The following is a 22,824-nucleotide window of genomic DNA, read 5'->3' as shown; positions in this document are numbered from 1 at the left end:
GGTAAGGTCCTCGGGAGTGTTGCTGAACAAAGAGACCTTGGAGTGCAGGTTCATAGCTCCTTGAAAGTGGAGTTGCAGGTAGACGTGGTGAAGAAGGTGTTTGGTATGCTTTCCTTTATTGGTCAGAGTATTGAGTACAGGAGTTGGGAGGTCACATTGTGGCTGTGCAGGACATTGGTTAGGCCACTGTTGGAATATTGTGTGCAATTCTGGTCACCTTCCTATCGGAAAGATGTTGTGAAACTTGAGAGGGTTCAGAAAAGATTTACAAGGATGTTGCCAGGGTTGGAGGATTTGAGCTATAGGGAGAAGCTGAACAGGCTGGGACTGTTTCCCCTGGAGCGTCGGAGGCTGAGGGTGACCTTACAGTGGTTTTCAAAATTATGAGGGGCAAGGATAGGATAAATAGACAAAGTCTTTTCGAAGGGGTTGGGGAGTCCAGAACTAGAGGGCATTGGTTTAGGGTGAGAGGGGAAATATACGAAAGAGACCAAAGGGGCAACGTTTTCATGAAGAGGGTGGTACGTGTATGGAATGAGCTGCCAGAGGATGTGGTGGAGGCTGGTACAATTGCAACATTTAAGAGGCATTTGGATGGGTATTTGAATAGGAAGGGTTTGTAGGGATATGGGCTAGGTACTGGCAGTGGGACTAGATTGGGTTGGGATATCTGTTCGGCATGGACGAGTTGGACCGAAGGGACTGTTTCCATGCTGTACATCTCAATAATTCTATGAATGCAGATATCTGTACCTGTTGAACAAACACTGGTGTTTTAGGGGCTATCTGTGTACATGAACAAGTTGTCATGCCAGGCATAACAATAATGCAAGTCCTGGGGAAGCTTTTTAATAATTCTGCACATTCCTGGAGTCTTACTGGAACCAGTTCAGTCAGAGGGAAGGCTATCAGCCACATCAAACTTTTGTGTCAGTCTAAGCAACATACAGAGTAGTATGTAATTGAGACAATGGGGATCTTGCCCACCTCCTAAAGAGCCAGCAAGAGCATTGCCTTGCCTCTTATAGTGGATGCCTGTCTTATTAAATATTGCTTGACACCTGATTGGAGAGCAGTGGACCTTTTCTGTAATGAAGGACCTTGGGAGTGCAATCCAGTCTCTTGAAAACCTGCTGGCCCAGGTCCATCAGTAAAGTGGTGTCTGCTATCAGTATGGCATCCGGCATCCATTTACCAGATCCCAAATCTCAAGTGAACAATTGCAGGTGGATATTGGGAATGAACATCAAAGGCAAAGGTTGCGTGGTCCCTGCCCCATTCAGATGCTGGTCCCTCAACTGGGCCTTTGAACAAGAGAGACACCTCACTGGCAGCATGTAAACACATCTTCACTACACACATGGCAAGCCTGCTGAGTAAATGCCAGTGAGAGCAGGTTGAAGCCTTAAGTTGCAATAACTCACATTTACATGCCTTATTTGGCAGCAGGGTGTGAAGGCCATCCACAGGCCTTTCCTTCATGGAATTAATTTGGACAAAGGTGGAAAAGTAGCTTGATCCCCCAACCGCTGCTCTTCACCTGATTGAATAACACTCACCACCACATTCACTATGATGACTAGTGTTAAATTCTAGCTGGGAAAAGTTTCTGTCATTTCCCAAATGTTAGTGTACAAAAATGTCCTCTTTCATGAACTGGAAGGGCTGTCGTTTGCTGAATGCAGAACGAGTCTGTCGCATTCGAACAGAGTTATACTCCTATTACTCTGAGAACTATCTGCCCTGTCTTCTTTATCAAATGCAAAATTACAGTCCCACCATTATTTGATGGCAGTTTAGGAATTGAGAGTACACATTGGAGATATGGCTTATGATATTGAAAAGTGCAGCAAAGATGAAATTCAGAGCCTGCTTCTCAGATTGTCCAGCTCTGCCTGTCTCTCTCTCTCTCTATGGGAAATATGAAACATTCCTTGTTCCAGTTCTACTCTGTGGTTAGGAGAGAAAATGCAGCAGAAGAGATGGAACTGATCGTGACACAGAAGGCTGGTCCACCTACAAGATTCATTAGGCAAGATTGAACCAAATGCTTAATTAGTTGTCTCAAATGTCCATTAAATAAGTCGCTTTCAGTTGTCCAGTGTCCGACTATTTGAACCTTTGCCTCGAGGCTTGTTTCAAAACCATGAATGCCACAATATTTCTCCCTAAGTACTGTTTTGTGTTTCATAGAAACCATTGCAGTACATTCAACTTTTATTCATTGTTGTAATGTGTGCTTCAGATAAAGTCTGTGTGTGCTTCCAGTTCATGCCCTTGGGAAAATATATGACGTGTATTTTCTATTTCTTTTGTCTGCAATCTAAACTGTTATTCTACATCAAAAGCAGGTGTCGAGAAGTTTTCTTGTAACCATGTTTTTTGTTTAACAGAACATTTTACCTGCATTGTGAAAGTGTTGTACAATTTATTATACACACAAGCTGTCGCAACACTTTCATTTCGATTCAGCGAAGAGGAAAGAGCAGCTTGGAAGAATTCCGGAAAGCTCAAGGTCAGCGTACTCATTTAGGATTCAATTATGTGAAAAGGTGGACTTTTGCCATGGAGTTTGATGTGTTGCTCTGATTTGTAATTACATGCCACTCCTTTCTTAAAGTAGTTTTCCTTTGAAGAAGTGAATTACTTTTACAAATGTATCTCACTTCCTTCAGTTTCAAAGACATTATGACTTGCGTTAACGTGTAACAACTTTACAGTGTATAGCCTACCACAAAACGCACATTTTTTAAAAGTTATTTCTCATCATTGACCCTTAGTTGGTTTGATTTATTCCTGCCACATATACCAAGATACAATGAAAAGTGTTGTCTTACATGACTAATAGGCAGATCGTATGATACAACTGCATCAGGGTAACAACAGAACAGAGCGCAGGATATAATGTTACAGCTGCCAAGAAGGTGCAGGGAGAGATCAACATTGACATTAATGGGGTCCATTCAAAAGCCTGATAACAGCAGGGAAGAAACTGTTATAGAGCCATAGAGATGTACAGTTTGGAAACAGACCCTTCGGTCCACCTGTCCATGCCGACCAGATATCCCAGTCCGATCTAGTCCCACCTGCCAGCACCCAGACCATATCCCTCCAAACCCTTCCTATTCATATATCCATCCAAATGCCTCTTAAATGTTGCAATTGTACCAGCCTCCACGACATCCTCTGGCACCTCATACCATACATGTAACACCCTCTGCATGAAAATCTTGCCCTTTAGGTCTCTTTTATATCTTTTCCCTCTCACCCTAAATCTCTGCCCTCTAGTTCTGGACTCCCTGACCCCAGGGAAAAGACTTTGCCTATTTATCCTATCCATGCCCCTCATAATTTTGTAAACCTCTATAAGCCTCCGACACTCCAGGGAAAACAGACCCAGCCTGTTCAGCCTCTCCCTAAAGATGAAATCTTCCAACCCTGGCAACATCCTTGTAAATCTTTTCTGAACTCTTTCAAGTTCACAACATCTTTCCAACAGTGGCCTAACCAATGTCCTGTACAGCCGCAATATGACCTCTCAACTCCTGTACTCAATACTCTGACCAATTAAAGAAAGCATACCAAATGCCTTCTTTACCATGTCTACCTGCAACTCCACTTTCAAGGAGCTATGAATCTGCACTCCAAGGTCTCTTTGTTCAGCAACACTCCCTAGGACCTTACCATTAAGTGGATAAATCCTGCTAAGATTTGCTTTCCCAAAATGCAGCACCTCGCACTTATCTGAATTAAACTCCATCTGCCACTTCTCAGCACATTGGCCCATCTGGTACTGATCCTGTTGTAATCTGAGGTAACCCTCTTCGCTGTCCACTACACCTCCAATTTTGGTGTTATCTGAAAATTACTAACTGTACCTCTTATGCTCGCATCCAAATCATTTATGTAAATGACAAAAAGTAGAGGAGCCAGCACTGATCCTTGTGGCACTCCACTGGTCATAGGCTCCAGTCTGAAAAATAACCCTCCACTACCACCCTGTCTTCTACCTTTGAGCCAGTTCTGTATCCAAATGGCTAGTTCTCCCTGTATTCCATGAGATCTAACCTTGCTAATCGGTCTCCCTTGGGGAACCTTGTCGAATGCCTTACTGACGTCCATATAGATCACATCTACCACTCTGCCCTCATCAATCTTCTTTGTTACTTCTTCAGAAAACTCAATCAAGATTGTGAGACATGATTTCCCACACACAAAGCCATGTTAACTATCCCTAATCAGTCCTTGCCTTTCCAAATACATGTACATCCTGTCCCTCAGGATTCCCTCCAACAACTTGCCCACCACTGAGGTCAGACTCACCGACCTATAGTTCCCTGGCTTGCCTTTACCATCCTTCTTAAACAGTGGTACCACCTTTGCCAACCTCCAGTCCTCCGGCGTGTCATCTGTGACTATTGATGATACAAACATCTCAACAAGAGGCCCAGCAATCACTTCTGTAGCTTCCCACAGAGTTCTTGAATCTGTCTGCCTGATGGAAGAGGTTGTAAGGGAAAAAAACTGGAGTGGGAAGATATTGGTCGATTTTCCAGTGCAGCAGGAAGTATAGATGAAATCTGTGGATGGGAGGCAGGTTTGCATGATGGACTCAGCTACATTCACAACTGTCTATAGTTTCTTTCTGTCTTGGGAAGAGTAGATGCCATACCATGCAGTTATGCGCCGTGATAGGATGCTTTCTATGGTGCGTCTATAAAAATTTGTAAGAGTCTTTATGGGCATGCCAACTTTTCTTAGCCTTCTGAGGAATAGAGGCGTTGCTGTGCTTTCTTGACGGGACCCAGGAAGATTGTGAGGAAAGAGGCCAATCTGAGACTGGTACAGTTGAGAACAGAAGTGAGTCGGGCAGGCAGGTTCAAGGTAGGACTATAAATTAAACTCCATTTATTTCGATGGAAGGGGCTTAACAGGGAAGGCAGATGAACTCAGTTAGGAACATGGGACTGGGATATCATAGCAATTACAGAAACATGGCTCAGGGATGGGCAGGACTGGCAACTTAATGTTCCAGGAGACAAATGCTACAGGAAGGATAGAAAGGGAGGCAAGAGAGGAGGGGGAGTGGCATTTTTTTAATAAAGGGTAGCATTACAGCTGTGCTGAGGGAGGATATTCCTGGAAATACATCCAGGGAAGTTATTTAGGTGGAACTGAGAAATAAGAAAGGGATGATAACCTTATTGAGATTGTAGTATAGACCCCCTAATAGTCAGAGGGAAATTGAGAAACAAACTTGTAAGGAGATCTCAGCTATCTAGAAGAATAATAGGGTGGTTATGGTAGGGGATTTTAACTTCCCAAACATAGACTGGGACTACCATAGTGTTAAGGGTTTAGACGGAGAGGAATTTGTTAAGTGTGTACAAGAAAATTTTCTGATTCAGTATGTGAATGTACCTACTGGAGAAGATGCAAAACTTGACATACTTTTGGGATATAAGACAGGGCAGGTGACTGAGGTGTCAGTGGGCGATCACTTTGGGGCCAGCGACCATAATTCTATTAGCTTTAAAATAGTGATGGAAAAGAATAGACCAGATCTAAAAGTTGAAGTTCTAAATTGGAGAAAGGCCAATTTTGACCTTTAGGCAAGAACTTTCGAAAGCTAATTGGGGGCAGATGTTCGCAAGTAAAGGGACGGCTAGAAAATGGGAAGCCTTCAGAAATGAGATAACAAGAATCCAGAGAAGTTATACTCCTGTTCGGGTGAAAGGAAAGGCTGGTAGGTTTAGGGAATGCTGGATGACTAAAGAAATTGAGGGTTTGGTTAAGAAAAAGAAGGAAGCATATGTAAGGTATGGACAGGATAGATCGAATGAATCTTTAGAGTATAAAGGCAGTAGGAGTATACTTAAGAGGGAAATCAGGAGGGCAAAAAGGGGACATGAAATAGCTTTGGCAAATAGAATTAAGTAGAATCCAAAGAGTTTTTACAAATACATTAAGGACAAAAGGGTAACTAGGGAGAGAATAGGGCCCCTCAAAGATCAGCAAGGCGGCCTTTGTGTGGAGCCGCAGAAAATGGGGGAGATACTAAACGAGTATTTTGCATCAGTATTTACTATGGAAAAGGATATGGAAGATATAGACTGTAGAGAAATAGATGGTGACACCTTGCAATATTACAGAAGAGAAAGTGCTGGATGTCTTGAAACGCATGAAGGTGGATAAATCCCCAGGACCTGATCAGGTGTACCCTCGAACTCTGTGGGAAGCTAGGGAAGTGATTGCTGGGCCTCTTGCTGAGATATTTGTATCATTGATAGTCACAGGTGAGGTGCCGGAAGACTGGAGATTGACTAACGTGGTGCCACTGTTTAAGAAGGGTGGTAAGGAGAAGCCAGGGAACTATAGACCGGTGAGCCTGACGCCAGTGGTGGACAAGTTGTTGGAGGGAATCCTGATTGACAGGATGTACATGTATTTGGAAAGAAGAAGAAGTGGTGGAGGCTGGTACAATTGCAACATTTAAAAGACATTTACATGGCTATATGAATAGGAAGGGTTTGGAGGGATATGGGCCGGGTGCTGGCAGGTGGGACTAGATTGGGTTGGGATATCTGCTCAGCCTGGACAGGCTGGACTGAAGGGTCTGTTCCAAGCTGTACATCTCTATGACCCTATATTTTCGTGGAATGTGGACATCGCTGGCTGGCCAACATTTATTGCCCATCACTAGTGGCCCTTGAGAAGGTGATGGTCAGTTGCTTTCTCAAACCGCTGCAGTCCACCTGTTGTCAGTTGTCCCACAATGCAATTAGGGAGGGTGTGCCAGGATTTTGACCTAGCGACAGTGAAGCAATGGCGATATATTTCCAAGTCAGGATGATGAGTGGCTTGAAGATGGTGGTATTCCCATGTATATGCTGCCCTTGTCCTTCTCGATGGAAATGTTCATGGGTTTGGAAGGTGATAGACGAGAAGTTTTTTATTTTTGCAGTTTATTACTTTGTTACTAAGTCACTGAACATATTCACAACAAAAGCCAATATGCCTTTCCTAAAATATTCTGAGTTTAGGACACACAATATGGACAAAAAGAAGCTGTATGTGGAACAGTTTGGTAAGAGCCTAACCAACAGAAAAAGGAGAGATTCAGTACTTTTTTTTCACCAGCAATATCTGCGACAGACACTCGGCCCCAGTAAAGTACCATTTCCATTTTCACCCTTACATTTCTTACTCACTACTGAGCTGTAAATGTTTCTTTTTGGTGACTTTCTGTACATTCTTCGGATAGGATTTTTTTTCTGTGTCTCTCCCTGAGACAATAAAAACAGACTAGCTGACTGACTTTTCTTGTTGAACTCCAGTGAGAAAACTCAGGCCTTTGCCAGTTACATTGAATACTATAAGGTGGCCAAACAGCACACTGGCTGCTATGAATCCTCCCTTCTGAACTGGACCTGCTTGTGGCCTCTGGACACACTTTAGGTATTAAAAGTTCAAGTTAGTAAATACTTTAGCAATTATCTCACTAGATAGTTTATCTAGTCATTTAACTTAAATCATGATCTCTTGAAAATTCTATTTTGACTTGCTGCCTTAAAAAAAAGTTTCTAACCTTCAGAAGAATGACTAAGTACCTTCGCAGAACTGAATCCCATTTCTCTCTAGAACTCAAGTTCCCACCTGATGATAATATAAACCATAATCACACTTCCCACAGAAGAAAAGCAGAAGATGTCTTTAAAGAGCTTTGTTATTTTCTGTTAAGATTTCCTCAATCCTATTTTTTTGTTGACTTTAATAATATGTTTACAATAAACACGAGGATTTTCCTAACAATCATTTTTTACACAATCAAACTTTGCTCATGCCATTCAGCTTTTTTTATATTTGTTTTGACAAGGATATGCTCTAATATTGTTTCTTGCTGCCCTTGAATGATTTTCGAATTAGATAGTTGTAGTATTAAACGCCAAAGAAACAGTTTCATATTTTGTGTAATTTGTCAAGGAAAATGAAGAATTATCATTCATACAAGTAAGTGTCTACAGAATTGTTGTGTAGATAGATTTTAATATGTTGTAGAGCAACATCAGGCTCAGTATTTCTTTTTCTACTGTCTTTGTGAAATTAATTGTATTTTCTAGAAAAATAGCTGGCTGACCTTTGGATCATTTTGTCCTCCTTTAATAACGTTGCACCAATACTGACTGTTTCTGGCGCCAACATAGTTACATCATATTTTGTTGATCTTGTTTGTAAATTGCTGAAGCATTTTCAATTTATTTGCATTGATAAAGTCCATCCGCTGTTACAAACTTTGACATTTCTTTGGCTGTATCAGTCAATGGAGCATGTTAAAATCCTTCAAGTGTCAATTTGTGTATCCACCGAAGCCTTACCACTACTCTTCAATGCAATTCTCCAATTGTGCAATCAGACATTTATCCGCCTTTGGTACAGTCTTGCCTTTGTGATTGTCAGTATTCTAATATTGTAATCCATCTGGATTCAGGACCATCACAGCAGGCGAGCCCCAGCAACTGTGATTCAGTTCAATATTGTCAATTTTCATCATGACCTTGATCTCTTCTCTCATTTGAGCTATTTTATTTGGGTTTGAGCCTGTAACAATGTTGGTTTATGATTTATCTATCCCTATGTCTGTAGCCAAAGGCATTTTTCCAGATCTATTTACAATAATAGTCTGCAATAGCTTTTGTCATAGAGTCTACACCAACCCCCTGAAGAGCATCCTACCCCTACTCACTCCCGCACCTTCAACTGCAACCCACATTTACCATGGCCAAACCATATCTTTAGACTGAGAGGGGAACCTAGACCACTTGGTGGAAACCCATGCATGTAAACACAGGGAGAATGTGCAAATTCCACAAGGATATTCAGCCAAGGCCAGAATTGAAGCCAGATTCCTGACCCTATGAGTTGAGAAGGTGTTGCTGGAAAAGCACAGCAAGTCAGGCAGCTATGCCTGTCAGCACCCACACGGGCCCAGCTATGCATGTCTCTTTGTCCACTATGTCGAACAGTCTATCTTGTGGAGTTACACGAGCACACTCTCCACCTCTTCCTCCGCTACGTTGATGACTGCATCGGCGCCACCTCGTGCTCCCACGAGGAGGATGAACAGTTCATCAACTTCAGCAACACATTCCACCCAACCTTAAATTCTCTGATACCTTGCTCCCCTCCCTAGACCTCTCCATCTCCATCCAAGAGGACTGACTCAACACTGACATATTTTACAAACCCACCAATTCCCATTGCTACCTGGATTACACCTCCTCCCACCCTACCTCCAGCAAAAATGCCATCCCTTGTTCCCATTTCCTCCGCCTCTGCCACATCTGCTCCCAGGAGGACCAGTTCTACCACAGAACACACCAGATTGTTGCCTCCTTTAAAGACTGAAATTTCCCCTCCAATGCATTTCATCCACATCCCGCACCTCCGCCCTTGAACCCCACCCCCTCCAGCCGCAACCAGGGCACAACCGCGCCCACACACCCCCAGTCCTCACCTTCCACCCCACCAACCTCCGCATAAATCACATCATCCATCGACATTTCTGCCATCTCCAAACAGACCCCACCACCAGGGATATATTTCCCTCCCCACCCCTATCCACTTTCCGCAAAGACCATTCCATCTATGACTATCTGGTCAGGTCCACACCCCCTAACATCACCACCACCCCCACCCCAGCACATTCCCCTGCCACCGCAGGAATTGCAAAACCTGCGCCCACACCACCTCCTTCACTTCCATCCAAGGCCCCAAAGGAGCCTTCCACATCCATCAAAGTTTCACATTACCTCCACACAGGTCATTTATTGTATCTGTTGCTCACGATGCAGTCTCCTCTACATTGAGGATACTGGACACCTTCTTGCAGAACACTTTAGGGAACATTTCCGGGGACCCGCACCAATCAACCCCACCACTCCGTGGTCGAATATTTCCACTCCCCCTCACACTCTGCCAAGGACATGCAGGTCCTGGGCCGCCTCCATCACCACTCCCACGCCTGGAGGAAGAACGCCTTACCTTCCACCTCAGGACCCTTCAATCCCAGGGCATCAATGTGGACTTCACCAGTTTCCTCATTTCCCCTCCCTCCACCTTACTCCAGTTCCAACCTTCCAGCTCAGCACCATCCTCATGACTTGTCCCACCTGTCTATCTTCCTTCCCACCTATGTGCTCCACCCTCCTCTCCGATCTATCACCTTTACCCCCACCTCCATCCACCTATTGCACTCTCAGCTACCTTCTCCCCAGCCCCACCCCCTCCCTTTTATCTTTCCACCCCCAAAGCTCCCGGCCTCACTCCTGATGAAGGACTCCGGCTTGAAACATTGATTTTCCTGCTCCTCGGATGCTGCCTGACCTGCCGTGTTTTTCCAGCAACACGTTCTCAACTCTGATCTCCAGCATCTGTAGATCTCACTGTCTCCTGACCCTATGAAGCAGCAGCACTTCACCACTTTGCCACTTCTGTTGCCCAAACTTCAGGAGTTTCCTGGGATATAATTTAATACAGCAAAAAAAATTAAAAGTGATCAACAGTGAAAACTAGTGCAGATAATTAGATAAATAAATATTCTATCTAACATTTTAAGCACTTCTATATCATCTAATGTAATAACTGGAAGATCAATTTTTGAATTTTCAATTTCAAGTTCACCCTCCGAATTCTAAGTTTTTGATTTTATTTCATATTTGTTTCACTGTTGTAAATATCCTTTTGTTTTGGCTATCCATACTGTCATGGTATCACTTTAACAAATTAACGTGACACACGTCTGCTGATTTCATTTTTCATCCTATCTGAAATACTCACTAGTTAATTCATACCACTTCGATTCTTTTCAATTAGATAAAGTCCAGTGAACTCTGCTTTTACTGGTCCCTAAGGTACAGCTGACAGTAATATTACCTTGTCTTCAACAACATTCTAAGCTTTGGTATTTTTATCTGCGCTAGTTTTCACGGTTTGTAAGCACTTTTCATGTGCTCTTTGGTCAGTAAACTCGTTTTGGTTAGATTTTCTCAGAATCTTGAAAAAAGTAAGTGTAGTCTGAGTTTTGTTCTAGAAAATCTCAATAAACAAAATTCTATGTTTGCTATCTAAACTTATTCAGTAAAGATGTAATAATTGGTTAACATTTATAGTCAGTAATATAGAAGTATAAATGCTTATCCCTCTTTTTAAAAAATACCAAAACACAGATGTGAAGGCACATAATGCACATTTACAATCTGTTTGCTGTAAGCAGTCTTGCCTCCAACTCAATGGGCTCTGAGCTAGCTTACCTCCAATCATCTAGGTAAAACAAGAACCTCTGAAATGCAGTCAGTGTTCAAAACGGCTTCAACAGGATCTACGGCAAAGCAAGCAGTTGTCAACAATTATATGTTTTCTAGGAAGCCTTGTTTTAAAAGAAAATCTCTGGAAGGAAAGAAGAATATATTTTGGCCAAAGATTTATTCTTGAAGTGAAAAGAAAAAAAGTGCAGGATATGTTCAAATGTCTGTTGCCCTGATGTTCTAATCTGTTTGATCAGACTTCAGTAAGACTTCGACAAGGTTCCCCATGGGAGACTGGTTAACAAGATTAGATCTCATGGAATACAGGGAGAACTAGCCAACTGGATACATAACTGGCTCAAAGGTAGAAGACAGGGGGTGGTGATGGAGGGGTTGTTTTTCAGGCTGGAGGCCTGTGACCAGTGGAGTGCCACAAGATTGGTGCTGGGTCCGCTACTTTTTGTCATTTCAATAAATGATTTGGATGCGAGCATAAGAGGTACAGTTAGTAAGTTTGCAGATCACACCAAAATTGGTGGTGTAGTGAACAGTGAAGAGGGTTACCTCAGATTACAACAGGGTCTTGACCAGATGGGCCACTGGGCTGAGAAGTGGCAGATAGAGTTTAATTCAGAAATGTGCAAGGTGCTGTATTTTGGGAAAACAAATCTTAGCGGGACTTATACACTTATTGGTAAGGTCCTAGGGAGTGTTGCTGAACAAAGAGACCTTGGAGTGCAGGTTCATAGCTCCTTGAAAGTAGAGTTGCAGGTAGATAGGATAGCGAAGAAGGCGTTTGGTATGCTTTATTGGTCAGAGTATTGAGTACAGGAGTTGGGAGGTAATGTTGCGGTTGTACAGGATATTGGTTGGGCCACTGTTGGAATATTGTGTGCAATTCTGTTCTCCTTCCTTTCGGAAAGATGTTGTGAAACTTGAAAGGGTTCAGAAAAGATTTACAAGGATGTTGCCAGGGTTGGAGGATTTGAGCCATGGGGAGAGGCTGAACAGGCTGGGGCTGTTTTCCTTGGAGTGTCGGAGGCTAGGGGTGACCTTATAGAGGAGACCTTTACAAAATTATCATCAGAGCGGATATTCGTAAAGGCGTAAGTTTAAAAGAAAGCTTTTCAACCTTTACAGAGAGGAAATGTTTTAAAGTAAGCATACTCTAAATTATATATGAAAATATATAAACTGCATTGAAACTCAATCTTCAAAGGTGAAGAACAAGTCAGATTTGAGCCACAATTGGTGAGGGATTTTGTGGAAATAGGAACAGTATTCAAATGAAGCTGTTAGGGTTGCCAAAAGAACAGGAAGCAATCGGAATATTGTCTGTGCAAGAGAAGAAAAGCTTATAAAAAAAATACCTGAATAGGATTCTAACAAGTGTGTTTAAAACATTTTGTAAAAGAAGCAGAAATGGGAACCATGCAGGTGCTTGCTTGTTTAAAAAAAATTGTTTCGTTTGCACACTTTCATACCCACGTTCCATAAAGGAATAAAGAAAAAATATCAGCTGGTGCAGTGGTGTCCTGTAGATGAATGATCTTATAGAGATAGAAGTTGAGTTTTGGTGAGGGAGCCCTTATGGAATGTTTTTTCAATACCAGTATTTGTTGCTGATCTCTAATTGTCCATGAACTGCGAGGCCATTTCGTAGTGCAGTTCAAGTTGAACCACAGGCTGTGCACCTGGAGTCACATGTAGGCATGACCAGTAACAATGACGGATTTCTTTCCTAAAGGAAATTACTGTTATCATAATCTCAACTCAGGGTCAGCTAGAATGCTACAGTTGAAAACAGTATGGTACAGCCTATGATAGTAACCGGGGAGTGTGATGAAAACGGTGGCTATGGAACAGAGTTTGTGTCATAGACTGAAGAAAATGGCATGTGTTGCTTCAAAAGTTAATTGTAGGACATTTCTGCTGATTCAGTGCTAGATGCCAAAACAGGAGTGTGACAAATGTGGTGGAAGTAATGGGTTGAAAGCAGTGATGAAAGAAAAGCATGTATCATCAGCTCACTTAGAGTCTAGCATGTTTGAGCATTATGTCTTCGAGAGACAGCATGATGCAGGAAGGGACCAAAGAATAAAAGGTAAAGTTTCCATAGTCACAGGGGACCATAGGACTGTGCTGTCTTTGAAGAAAGACAATTGGCGAGTTAATCTAAGAGTTATCATGCCTCAGGGAAGGGGTGAGATTAAGGTAGTGGCACCTTAATACCAAGGACTATATCCTGTGATTTTTAGAGGTGATAATATGTGAGTTGGAAAAGAAGCCATACAAGAAATTCACCTGACTACAAATGAATAGATAAGAATGCGACCAGATAGAAGGCTGTTCTGGACTCAAATCATTAAGTCTGCTTCTCTCTACTGGACCTCCTGCGTTTCTCCATCGTTTTATTTTACGGCATGATTTCCAGCATGCACAGTATTTTGCTTTTATATAGTAATCTAGAGCCTTGGATCAATAATCTGGCAACAATCCTAGAGGTATAAATACAAATGTTACTGAATTTAAATTCAGTTAATTAAATAAATCTCAGATTAACAAAGTACTACTTGTTTCATGATCATGAAGTTACTAGATTCTGGTAAAAACAACTGTTTAACTAATGACTTTAAGGAAAGAAACCTGACCTTACACAGCCTGGGCTGTGAGACTCCATGGTTCTTGTGTCCCTTGAAAATAGTCTATCCAGCCACTTGGTTGTATCAAAACCTATTAAAACAGACCACCAGTTCGTAAAGGTGGCTCATTATTGCCTTCATGGGTATTTAAAGATGAAAAACCAATGCTGATCTTGTCAGAATTATCTAAATCCCATGAATATATGACTAAAGAATCATCCTTAAATTGATGTAATTGATATTGTAGATTCTAAGCATGAACAGTTTGCTTTCTTACTCTAAGTATTATGACTGTTTGTTGAAGAGTCCCATAACCAATAGGCTGTTTGCATTTTGCTAACTATCAGTTAATGCACCTTGCCCAATGATTATTGAGACACTCATTGTCTGAACTAATCAGTTTCCTAATATTCACAACTTCATATTAAAGTTACTGAAATTTGTAATTTTCTTTAACGTTATTAACAACATATTCATATCTCAGCTTTCTCTATACCAACAGCAATTCTTTTAAAGTAACTTATTCTTATTATATTTGCCTGATATATTTTCCAAGAGTAATGGGATTGAATATTTTTATACGTTGGCCTGTACTAACTATTTTCATCTCTTTTTTTTATGTTTAAATTTTAGCAGACTATGTGTAATTCAGATAAGTCTTGGGAAGTATTACTAAGCCACATCATCTGTGAATTGTCAAAAGGGAGGCTTTACAGTGCAAGTAACACAGGTCAAGTATCAATGGTAGGTCCAAATATAAGTATATCAGCTAACTAATATGATATCATAAGTTTTGATGAAAACCCTTTATTCCTATTCCTTCCAAAATAAATCATTTTCTTTTAATGAGATAACAAGTTAAGATTTGTCACTAAATCTGTAAAGTCTAAATTCTAGACTAGTCTATTGAAGTTGTTTATAGCACAAAGAAGCATTCAAACCTTGGAAGCAGTGTAGATACAAGATTGATCTATAAGGTCATAATTTCAATTTGAGGAAGAGTTAGGTAGCTCCTATTACACTGTTTTGGAGTGAGGAAAATAAAAAAGAACATTAACACACTTTTTAAATAGAATAAAAATGGTTAATCTCATGCATAGACTTAAACTAGCTGTGCAGTAGAAGAGGCAGAGATATCAAGTCAAGTTTAGGACAGATGTCAAAGGCCATCTTCGTACAAAGAAAGATAAAAGCCATAAACAGTCTTCTAACAAGTACTGAAGAGACCGCTAAATGTTGTGATAGAGGATTTTATGAAGGATGTATTTCTATGAGAAAACGAACAAAATTAATCGTATGGTGATTCAAATCCTGTACCTTGTCACGTCTTCCTGGCATCCATTTCAGATGTCAATCATGTGTTCTGTGTAGAAAAAGGAAAAGCTTGGATCATTTGTTGTTCATAGTTGTGAAGCCATGACTTCTTCCTGCCTTCATTATCTATTTAAAATTTACTTTTTTCCACTAAGTGACTTATAAATCGAGAATGAGAATAAACGATTCTAAATTAATTTGCACAAAAAACAAATGCAAAATAAAAACTTCTCCACACCCCTTAGGATCTTTTATGTTTCAATTAATTTGTCTTAATCTTTTGTACACTAGCACTTACGAACCTAGCCTGTCCAACCTTTCTCATAGGACAACTCACACATTCCACATATTGGTCTAGTAACCTTTCTCTGAGCTGCTTTCATGTGTGGAATGCACTGAATGGAAGTGTGGATGGGGACAGGTTCAATTGAGGCAGTCAAGAAGGCATTACATAATTATTTCAATAGAAACATGATGTGGAGGGTTACAGAGGTAAGATTGGAGAATGAAAAGCTGGTGCAGATACAATGGGCTGAATAATTTCCTGCACTGTAACAATTCTGTGTTGTACCATTATAGTATCCCCTCTAATGTGTTGCTTTAGATATTGAAATTATACAAAGTTATCAAATGACTCTTTTAAAGCCTTTACCTCTGAAATCTTTCTCCCTGGTTTTAATTATTTTTTCAGTTGTATTCCACCCAAAAAATGCATGATTGCGTAATGGAAAATTAGGTATACAATTGCCCTGGGCTTCTCTCAGCATTATTAATGTCTGCACCTTACAATATATTTTGGCACCCGATAAGACGTGAATAAAAAATACATTACCCATAAACATAGCCACAAGAATTTTTCTCTTTTTCTCCCTCCCACCAACCACCTCTTTAAATGAACACACCTTGGATACACATGTGCACAATCTGCACACAGTCACACAATGGACATTTGAACAAGCTACATTTACAGTATCCTGTTGCATAGTTTGACCCTCCTTAGACAAATTATCAAGTTTGCATTAATCCATCTGTGTCATCACTTCTTATTTTGTACTATGTCCCTCTTGAAATCACAAAACCAGGACAAACTAATAGAGTGAAACTGGGGACATGTGAAACGAAAAAATCATTGGACTATCTCTGCTTTTGGCAGAAACAAAATGGAGTGAATATGTTTTCGCTTAACATGTTTAAAATCTAAGACACTTTCAAGCTCAATGAACAGGCCCATGTTACATAATAATGCTGTATTGCATATTGCTCCATTATATATTTTATTATTATATTTATATACTAACACATATATTACAAATGTTACCTATATCATGAGTATCGAATCTATGCATTAATTTTCCTCTTCCTCGTTGTGAATCTGTTTAATCTCCTTTATAAAAGCTTTTAAAAATTATTTTCTACAACAACAGAAGCATTAAATAATGAATAGCATTTCTTTTGAGTTCACATTTTTCTCCTATATTCTGTGAATGAAAATGATCCTCACAGCATATTTAGAAGTTTAATAGTTATCTTAACATCTGTTGTATTTAATTAGCTCTCTTAATATATAAAGACATCCCGGTGTGTTTCACTGGAGCACCATCAAACAAATGTTTGGTCAGAATTGAAGAAATGTCAGGCTTTTGTGATAAAATCTGAAAGTCACAGAGAGATAGTTGTGATAAAGATAATAGACATATTTCAGTATATGGGTTAGAATTTTAAAATGAAACAGTTTTGAATAGTGAGCCCAAAGTAAGACAGTAGATGCACTGGTAATGGATAAACAACCGGGTTACAATAGGCGCAGCTAAAATTTCAGTGGGTTCAAGTTTATGTAACGTGGATAATAGGAGACCACCCAGGAAAACATTAGAGTAGGCTAGCCTAGATATATTCTGGATGAGGGCTTCAGCAGCAGATAAGCTGAGGCAGGAGTGGAGACAGTATGGATGATATTTGAATAATTTTGTTGGATTAATTGTTTAGAAAACATTGTTTACTCCCATAGTTTATATTAAAAGTTATTTACAGTAGATTGGAGTTTGAGGATAGCCAGTATTTATTTGTATTTTAGTTTCTTTTGATGGGTAAATGTTTATTTGCTCTTCGATTTGTTAATATACCCATTCTGTGAAAGAAGATACCATTAATCCAGTCTCAACAGTCTCTAGCAGCTGCATCCTGCTAGTAACAGTCGCAAATGGCTCAGTGGTAAAACAAGTAATAGCCTGCTGCCATTCTCGCATGACTCAAAAAATAAATATCGTCACTAAACCCTAAAAGTAAATGAAACTAATGTGTGAGAAGTGAATCTGTTGAAAACTTTTTGAGTATATTTATTTTATTGGTAACAGTTGACAGTTTCAATATGATAGTCCATAGTAAAAGTTGGGAACTAAACGAACAGTAGGACTTTTAAAATATCTAGTAATGTGGACCTCACCAAATTGTAATTTAATACTTTGTTTTATGTTTTGTATATGATGACTACTATAAATCATCTATAATTGAAATGTAAAGCTAATGTTAATTTTTAAAATATCTTTCGAACAAGTGTAAAATCTTTGCAAATTTTTGAAACTCTTCTGTTGCAGTGATAGACTCCACATTAAATTCCCACTGACCCTGGAGGTGTGTTATTGCATGTAGAAACAGGTTAATTAAAAACCAGAAACAAAAACAGAAATTGTTGGAAAAACTCAGTAGATTTAGCAGCATCTAGGGAGAGACGTTTGTGTTAATAGTTTGGGTTCAGTGACCCTTCTTCAGAACTTCAGTCCCACTGTTAGAAGGGTCACTGGACCCAAAACATTAACTCTGATTTCATACCTAGATGCTACCTGACCTGCTGAGATTTTCCAGCAATTTCTGTTTTTGTTTATGATTTCTAGAATCTGCCGTTCTTTTGTTTTTTTTTCTGAGCAGGATTCTACTGCTAATTTAAAAATGACAGAGAAATTTCTTGCTATCCTGCTTTCTTTCGACTTATAAGAGTTTGTGTTTTTTTTTAATAATCAGCTTGGTACCAATATCTGGTCTCCTCAGTCTATTGAATACAGTATCCAGCAGTTCTGTCTGCCTTTCCTCAGGATTACAAGCCTTCTTCAACACCACCTGTTTGGTGATGATCTTCCCAGTTGTCAGGTACCTTGACCAAAATTCTAATCTGGACATGATGTGGTGTACTATTTTAATAGCCTTAACTTTAAAATTAAACATGTGTAAAGTGTTGATACAATACGCATGATACAATATGGCAATATGATTATTTAATAATTCATTGTTTGTTTGCAATTTAACTTATTTTCTACTAATCTTTTATTATTTCCATAAAGGAATAAATGAAATAAAAGTTGAGTTATATGCTTCCTGAGGGTTCTATTGTTAAAGATGCATTATCAATTAATCAAGCCGCAAAGACTGGAAAGTTGGTGGTTGATTTCCCATTCTATACTATATAAGCTAGGCCTAGGATATTCTTGATGGGCACAAACAACATAAACCCACATGTGTCTATTCCCATGCATGTTCAGATGGTGTCAAACATCTCCTGTGGATTTCATGACAGTAGACCAAAAGTAAAGTGTGTGAAGAGACAACATAAACATTAAGGACTCAGCACCACATTTTCACTATGTATTTCCTTAAATTTTAAAATACTACTTTTAATTAAATTGACTATCATTTATATACATAGCATCTTAAAGAACCATGTTATGATCCCCGTTGAGAATGTCACATTCATGTTAAAATCTGGTGAAGAGCTAGTAACCTTTATGTAGAATCATACAGTATAGAAGAGGCCCTTGGGTCCATCGAGGCTGTATCTTCAAAAACTATTCTAAGTCTGCACTAGTCCCGCTTTCCAGCACTTAAGTGTCATAGCACTTAAAATGCTCATTAAAGTTTTGTGTAAAGGTTGTGAGGCTTCCCACCTCAACTGCCCTCCCAGGCAGTGCATTCCAGATTCCCACCACCCTCTGGGAGAATATATTTTCCTCAAATTCCCCTCTAAGCCTCCTGCTTTTCACCTTAAAATTGTGCCTCTTTGTTATTGATTTTTCAAATTGTGGGAACAGCTGCTTTCTATCTACCCTGTGTCTCTCATAATCTTATAAACCTCTATCGGATCCCTCCTCAGCCTTCTCTGCTGTAAAGAAAACAGCCTGAGCTTATCCAACTTTTCCTTATAGCTAAATTGCTTCACTCCAGGCAACATTCTTGTGAATCTCCTCTGCACCTCCTTCAGTGTAATCACATCCTTTGTGCAGTGATCAGAACTGCACACACTACTCTAGATTTGGCCTAAACAAAGTTTTGTACAGTTCCAGCATAACCTCACTGCTCTTATAATCTTTCCCATGACTGCTAAAGGTAATGTCCCATATGCCTTTTTAAGTACCTTATAATCTGACCTGCTACCTTTAGGGATCTGTCTCAAGCCCCCCCCGAGATCCTTTTGTTCCTCTGAGCTTCCTAGTGCCCTTCCATCATTTGAGTACTGCCTTATCTTGTTACTTCTTTCAAAGTGCAGCACTTAGACTTAGCAGGGTTAAGTTCCATCTGCCACTGATCTCCCCATCAGATCAATGTCCTCCTGGAACATAACATCTTCTTCACTGTCAGTCAGTCATCCATAAATGTATTTATCATCTTCCCATCCCTGCATTTTCTTCTACATATCATGAACAATAAGGGACCCAGCACTGAATCCCACTGGTACACCACTGAACACCAGCCTCTAGTCACACAAGCAGCCTTCTACACCACCTCTGTCTCAAACAAAGAACAAAAAACAAAAGAGAAGGACAGCAGAGGAACAGGCCCTTTGGCCCTCCAGGCCCATGCTGATCATCATGCCCTAATTAAACTACAAAAACAAACCTTCTGCCTTTATTCGGTTTGTATCCCTCTATTCCCTCCATATTCATGTAACCATCTAGATGCCTCCTAAATGTTACCAACATGCTTGCTTCCACCACCTCTTCTGGCAGTGCATTCCAGGCTCCTACCACTCTCTGCATGAAAACTTCCCTCACATATCTCCCTTAAACTATCCACTTTCACTTTGAACCTGTGCCCCCTTGTAATTGAAACTCCAACCATGGGAGAATGTCTCTATCCACCCTATCTCTATTAAGTCTCCTCTCAGTCGCTGATTTTCCAGTGAAAACAATCTAGTCTTTTTAACTTTTCATCATAGCCAATGCCATCAAGACCAGGGAACGTCCTGGTTAACATTCTCTGCACCCTCTCTAAAGTTTCCACATACTTTTGGTTGTGTTGTGACCAAACCTGCATACACTACTCCAAATATGGCCAAACAGGGATTTTATATAGATGCAGCATAGTTTGCCAACTCTTGTACTCCATTGTCTTTGTCAATGAAGGCAAGCATGTCATATGCCTTTTTAATCACCTTGGCCACCTGTGTTGCCACTGTTAGAGAGCTGTGACCTGCACGCCCAGATCCACCTGTATGTTAATGTTCCTCAGGGTTCTGCCATTTATAGTATATTTCACACCTAAATTTGATCATCCAAAGTGAAAAACTATCTATATCCTGTTGTTTCTTTCACAGTCTTCAGCACTGTCCGCAACTTCACCAATCATCATGCTGTCTGCAAGCTTACTAATCAGACGACCCACATTTTCCTCCATATCATTTACATATAGTACAAATAACAGAGGACCTAAGACTGATCCCTGAGGAACACCACTAGTTACCGGTTTTCATTCTGAAAAACACACTTCCATTGGAGTCTTCTACCATTAGAAGCCAGTTTTGGATCCATCTTGCCAGGTTACCCTAGATCCCAAGTACTTTAACCTGCCTTATCGGTCTTCCATGTGGGATCTTGTGAACGGTTTTGCTGAAATCCATATAACAATATCAATTATCCTCAACTACACACCTTGGAGGTACCTCAAATTTATTAGGCATAATGTCTCTCTGATCCCTCCCTTATGAAACCTGGCCTCTGCAAGTGATTAATTCTTTCTTTCAGAACTCTCTCCAATAGTTTCCCTGTCACTGATGTTAGATTTGCTAAATTGGAGTCCTGTAGTTAGGATGAAGTTTGAGATTCCAAATATTTGTTAAGAAAATAACATTGGCCATGACAACATTGGCCTTGTTATAAGGCAATGGGATCCCATAGATTTGAACAAGAAAACTAAGTTTACACAGTCAAAAAAGTAACACTAGGGATAGTCAACATGACCTCGTGTGGGAAATCATGTCTCATGAACTTGATTGAGTTTTTTGAAGAAGTAACAAAGTAGTTTGATGAGGGCAGAGCGATGGACGTGATCTATATGGATTTCAGTTAAGCTTTTGACAAGGTTCCTCATGGGAGACTGCTTAGCAAGGTTAGGTCACACGAAATAGAGGAAGACCTAGCTATTTGGATACAGAACTGGCTCAAAGGTAGAAGACAGAGGGTGGTGGTGAGGGTTGCTTTACAGACTGAAGGTCTGTGATCAGTGGTGTGCCATAAGCAGTGCTGGGACAACTGCTTTTTATCATTTATATAAATGATTTAGATGTGAACATAGGAGGCATGGTTAGTAAGTTTGCAGATGACACCAAAATTGGAGGTGTAGTGGACAGCGAAGAAGGTTACTTCAGAGTACAATGGGATCTTGATCAGATTGGCCAATGGGCTGAGGAATGGTAGATGGAATTTAATTTAGATAACTGTGAGGTGCTGCATTTTGGAAAGGCAAATCACGGTAGGACTTGTACGCTTAATGGTAAGGTCCTGGTGAATGTTGCTGAACAAAGAGACCTTGGAGTGCAGATTCATAGTTCCTTGAAAGTGGAGTCCCACGTAGATAGGATAGTGAAGAAGACGTTCAGTATGCTTGCCTTTATTGATCAGTGTGTTGAGTATTGAAGTTGGGAGGCCATGTTGCAGCTGTACAGGATATTGGTTAGGCCGCTAATGGAATGCTGCATTCAATTCTGGTTTCCCTGCTATAGAAAGGATATTGTGAAACTTAAAAGAGTTCAGAAAAGATTAAGAAGGATGTTGCCAGGGTTGGAGGGTTTTTGCTGTAGGGAGAGGTTGAATAGTCTGGGGCTGCTTACCCTAGACCATCAGAGGCTGAGGCGTGACCTTATAAAAGTTCATAAAATCATGAGGAACATGGATAGGGTAAATAGACAAGCTCTTTTCCCTGGAGTGGGTGAGTCCAAAACTAGAGAGCATAGGTTTAAAGTGAGAGGGGAAAAATTTAAAGGGACCTAAGGGGTAACTTTTTCACGCAGAGGTTGTGTGTCTGCGGAATGAACTGTCAGAGGACATGGTGGAGGCCAGTACAATTACAATGTTTAAAAGGTTTTTGGACGGATAGAATATTTAGGGTTTAGAAAGATATGGCCAAATGCTGGCAAAAAGCACTAGGTTAATTTAGGATATCTGATCAGCATGGACGAGTTGGGCAGAATGGTCTGTTCCCGTGCTGTACATCTCTATGACTCCATGACTCTACTAAATTCTTAATAATGGGGTAAATATTAATTAACAGAAAAAGTGGTGTCTCATTCCACAGAGCACAGG

General features: G+C 40.3%; 1 protein-coding gene across 4 annotated transcripts in view; it reads left to right on the top strand.

Annotated features, from left to right (window-relative positions):
• Positions 1-22,824, top strand: part of ubr3 (ubiquitin protein ligase E3 component n-recognin 3) — a 362,664-nt gene that overhangs the window by 319,382 nt on the left and 20,458 nt on the right. For 3 of the 4 annotated variants that reach the window (XM_060827272.1, XM_060827271.1, XM_060827269.1), the window contains 3 exons: positions 2,394-2,515; positions 14,579-14,689; positions 18,278-18,403. In XM_060827272.1, the coding sequence (XP_060683255.1) occupies positions 2,394-2,515; positions 14,579-14,689; positions 18,278-18,403 (359 nt within the window). The remainder of the gene's footprint in view (positions 1-2,393; positions 2,516-14,578; positions 14,690-18,277; positions 18,404-22,824) is intronic. The other variant, XM_060827270.1, reaches the window with a different exon arrangement.

The sequence above is a fragment of the Hemiscyllium ocellatum genome, chromosome 7 (assembly GCF_020745735.1).
Source record: "Hemiscyllium ocellatum isolate sHemOce1 chromosome 7, sHemOce1.pat.X.cur, whole genome shotgun sequence".
Lineage (NCBI taxonomy): Eukaryota > Metazoa > Chordata > Chondrichthyes > Orectolobiformes > Hemiscylliidae > Hemiscyllium > Hemiscyllium ocellatum.
Note: the sequence above shows the minus strand (reverse complement) of the source record. Positions and strands in the feature narration are given on the sequence as shown.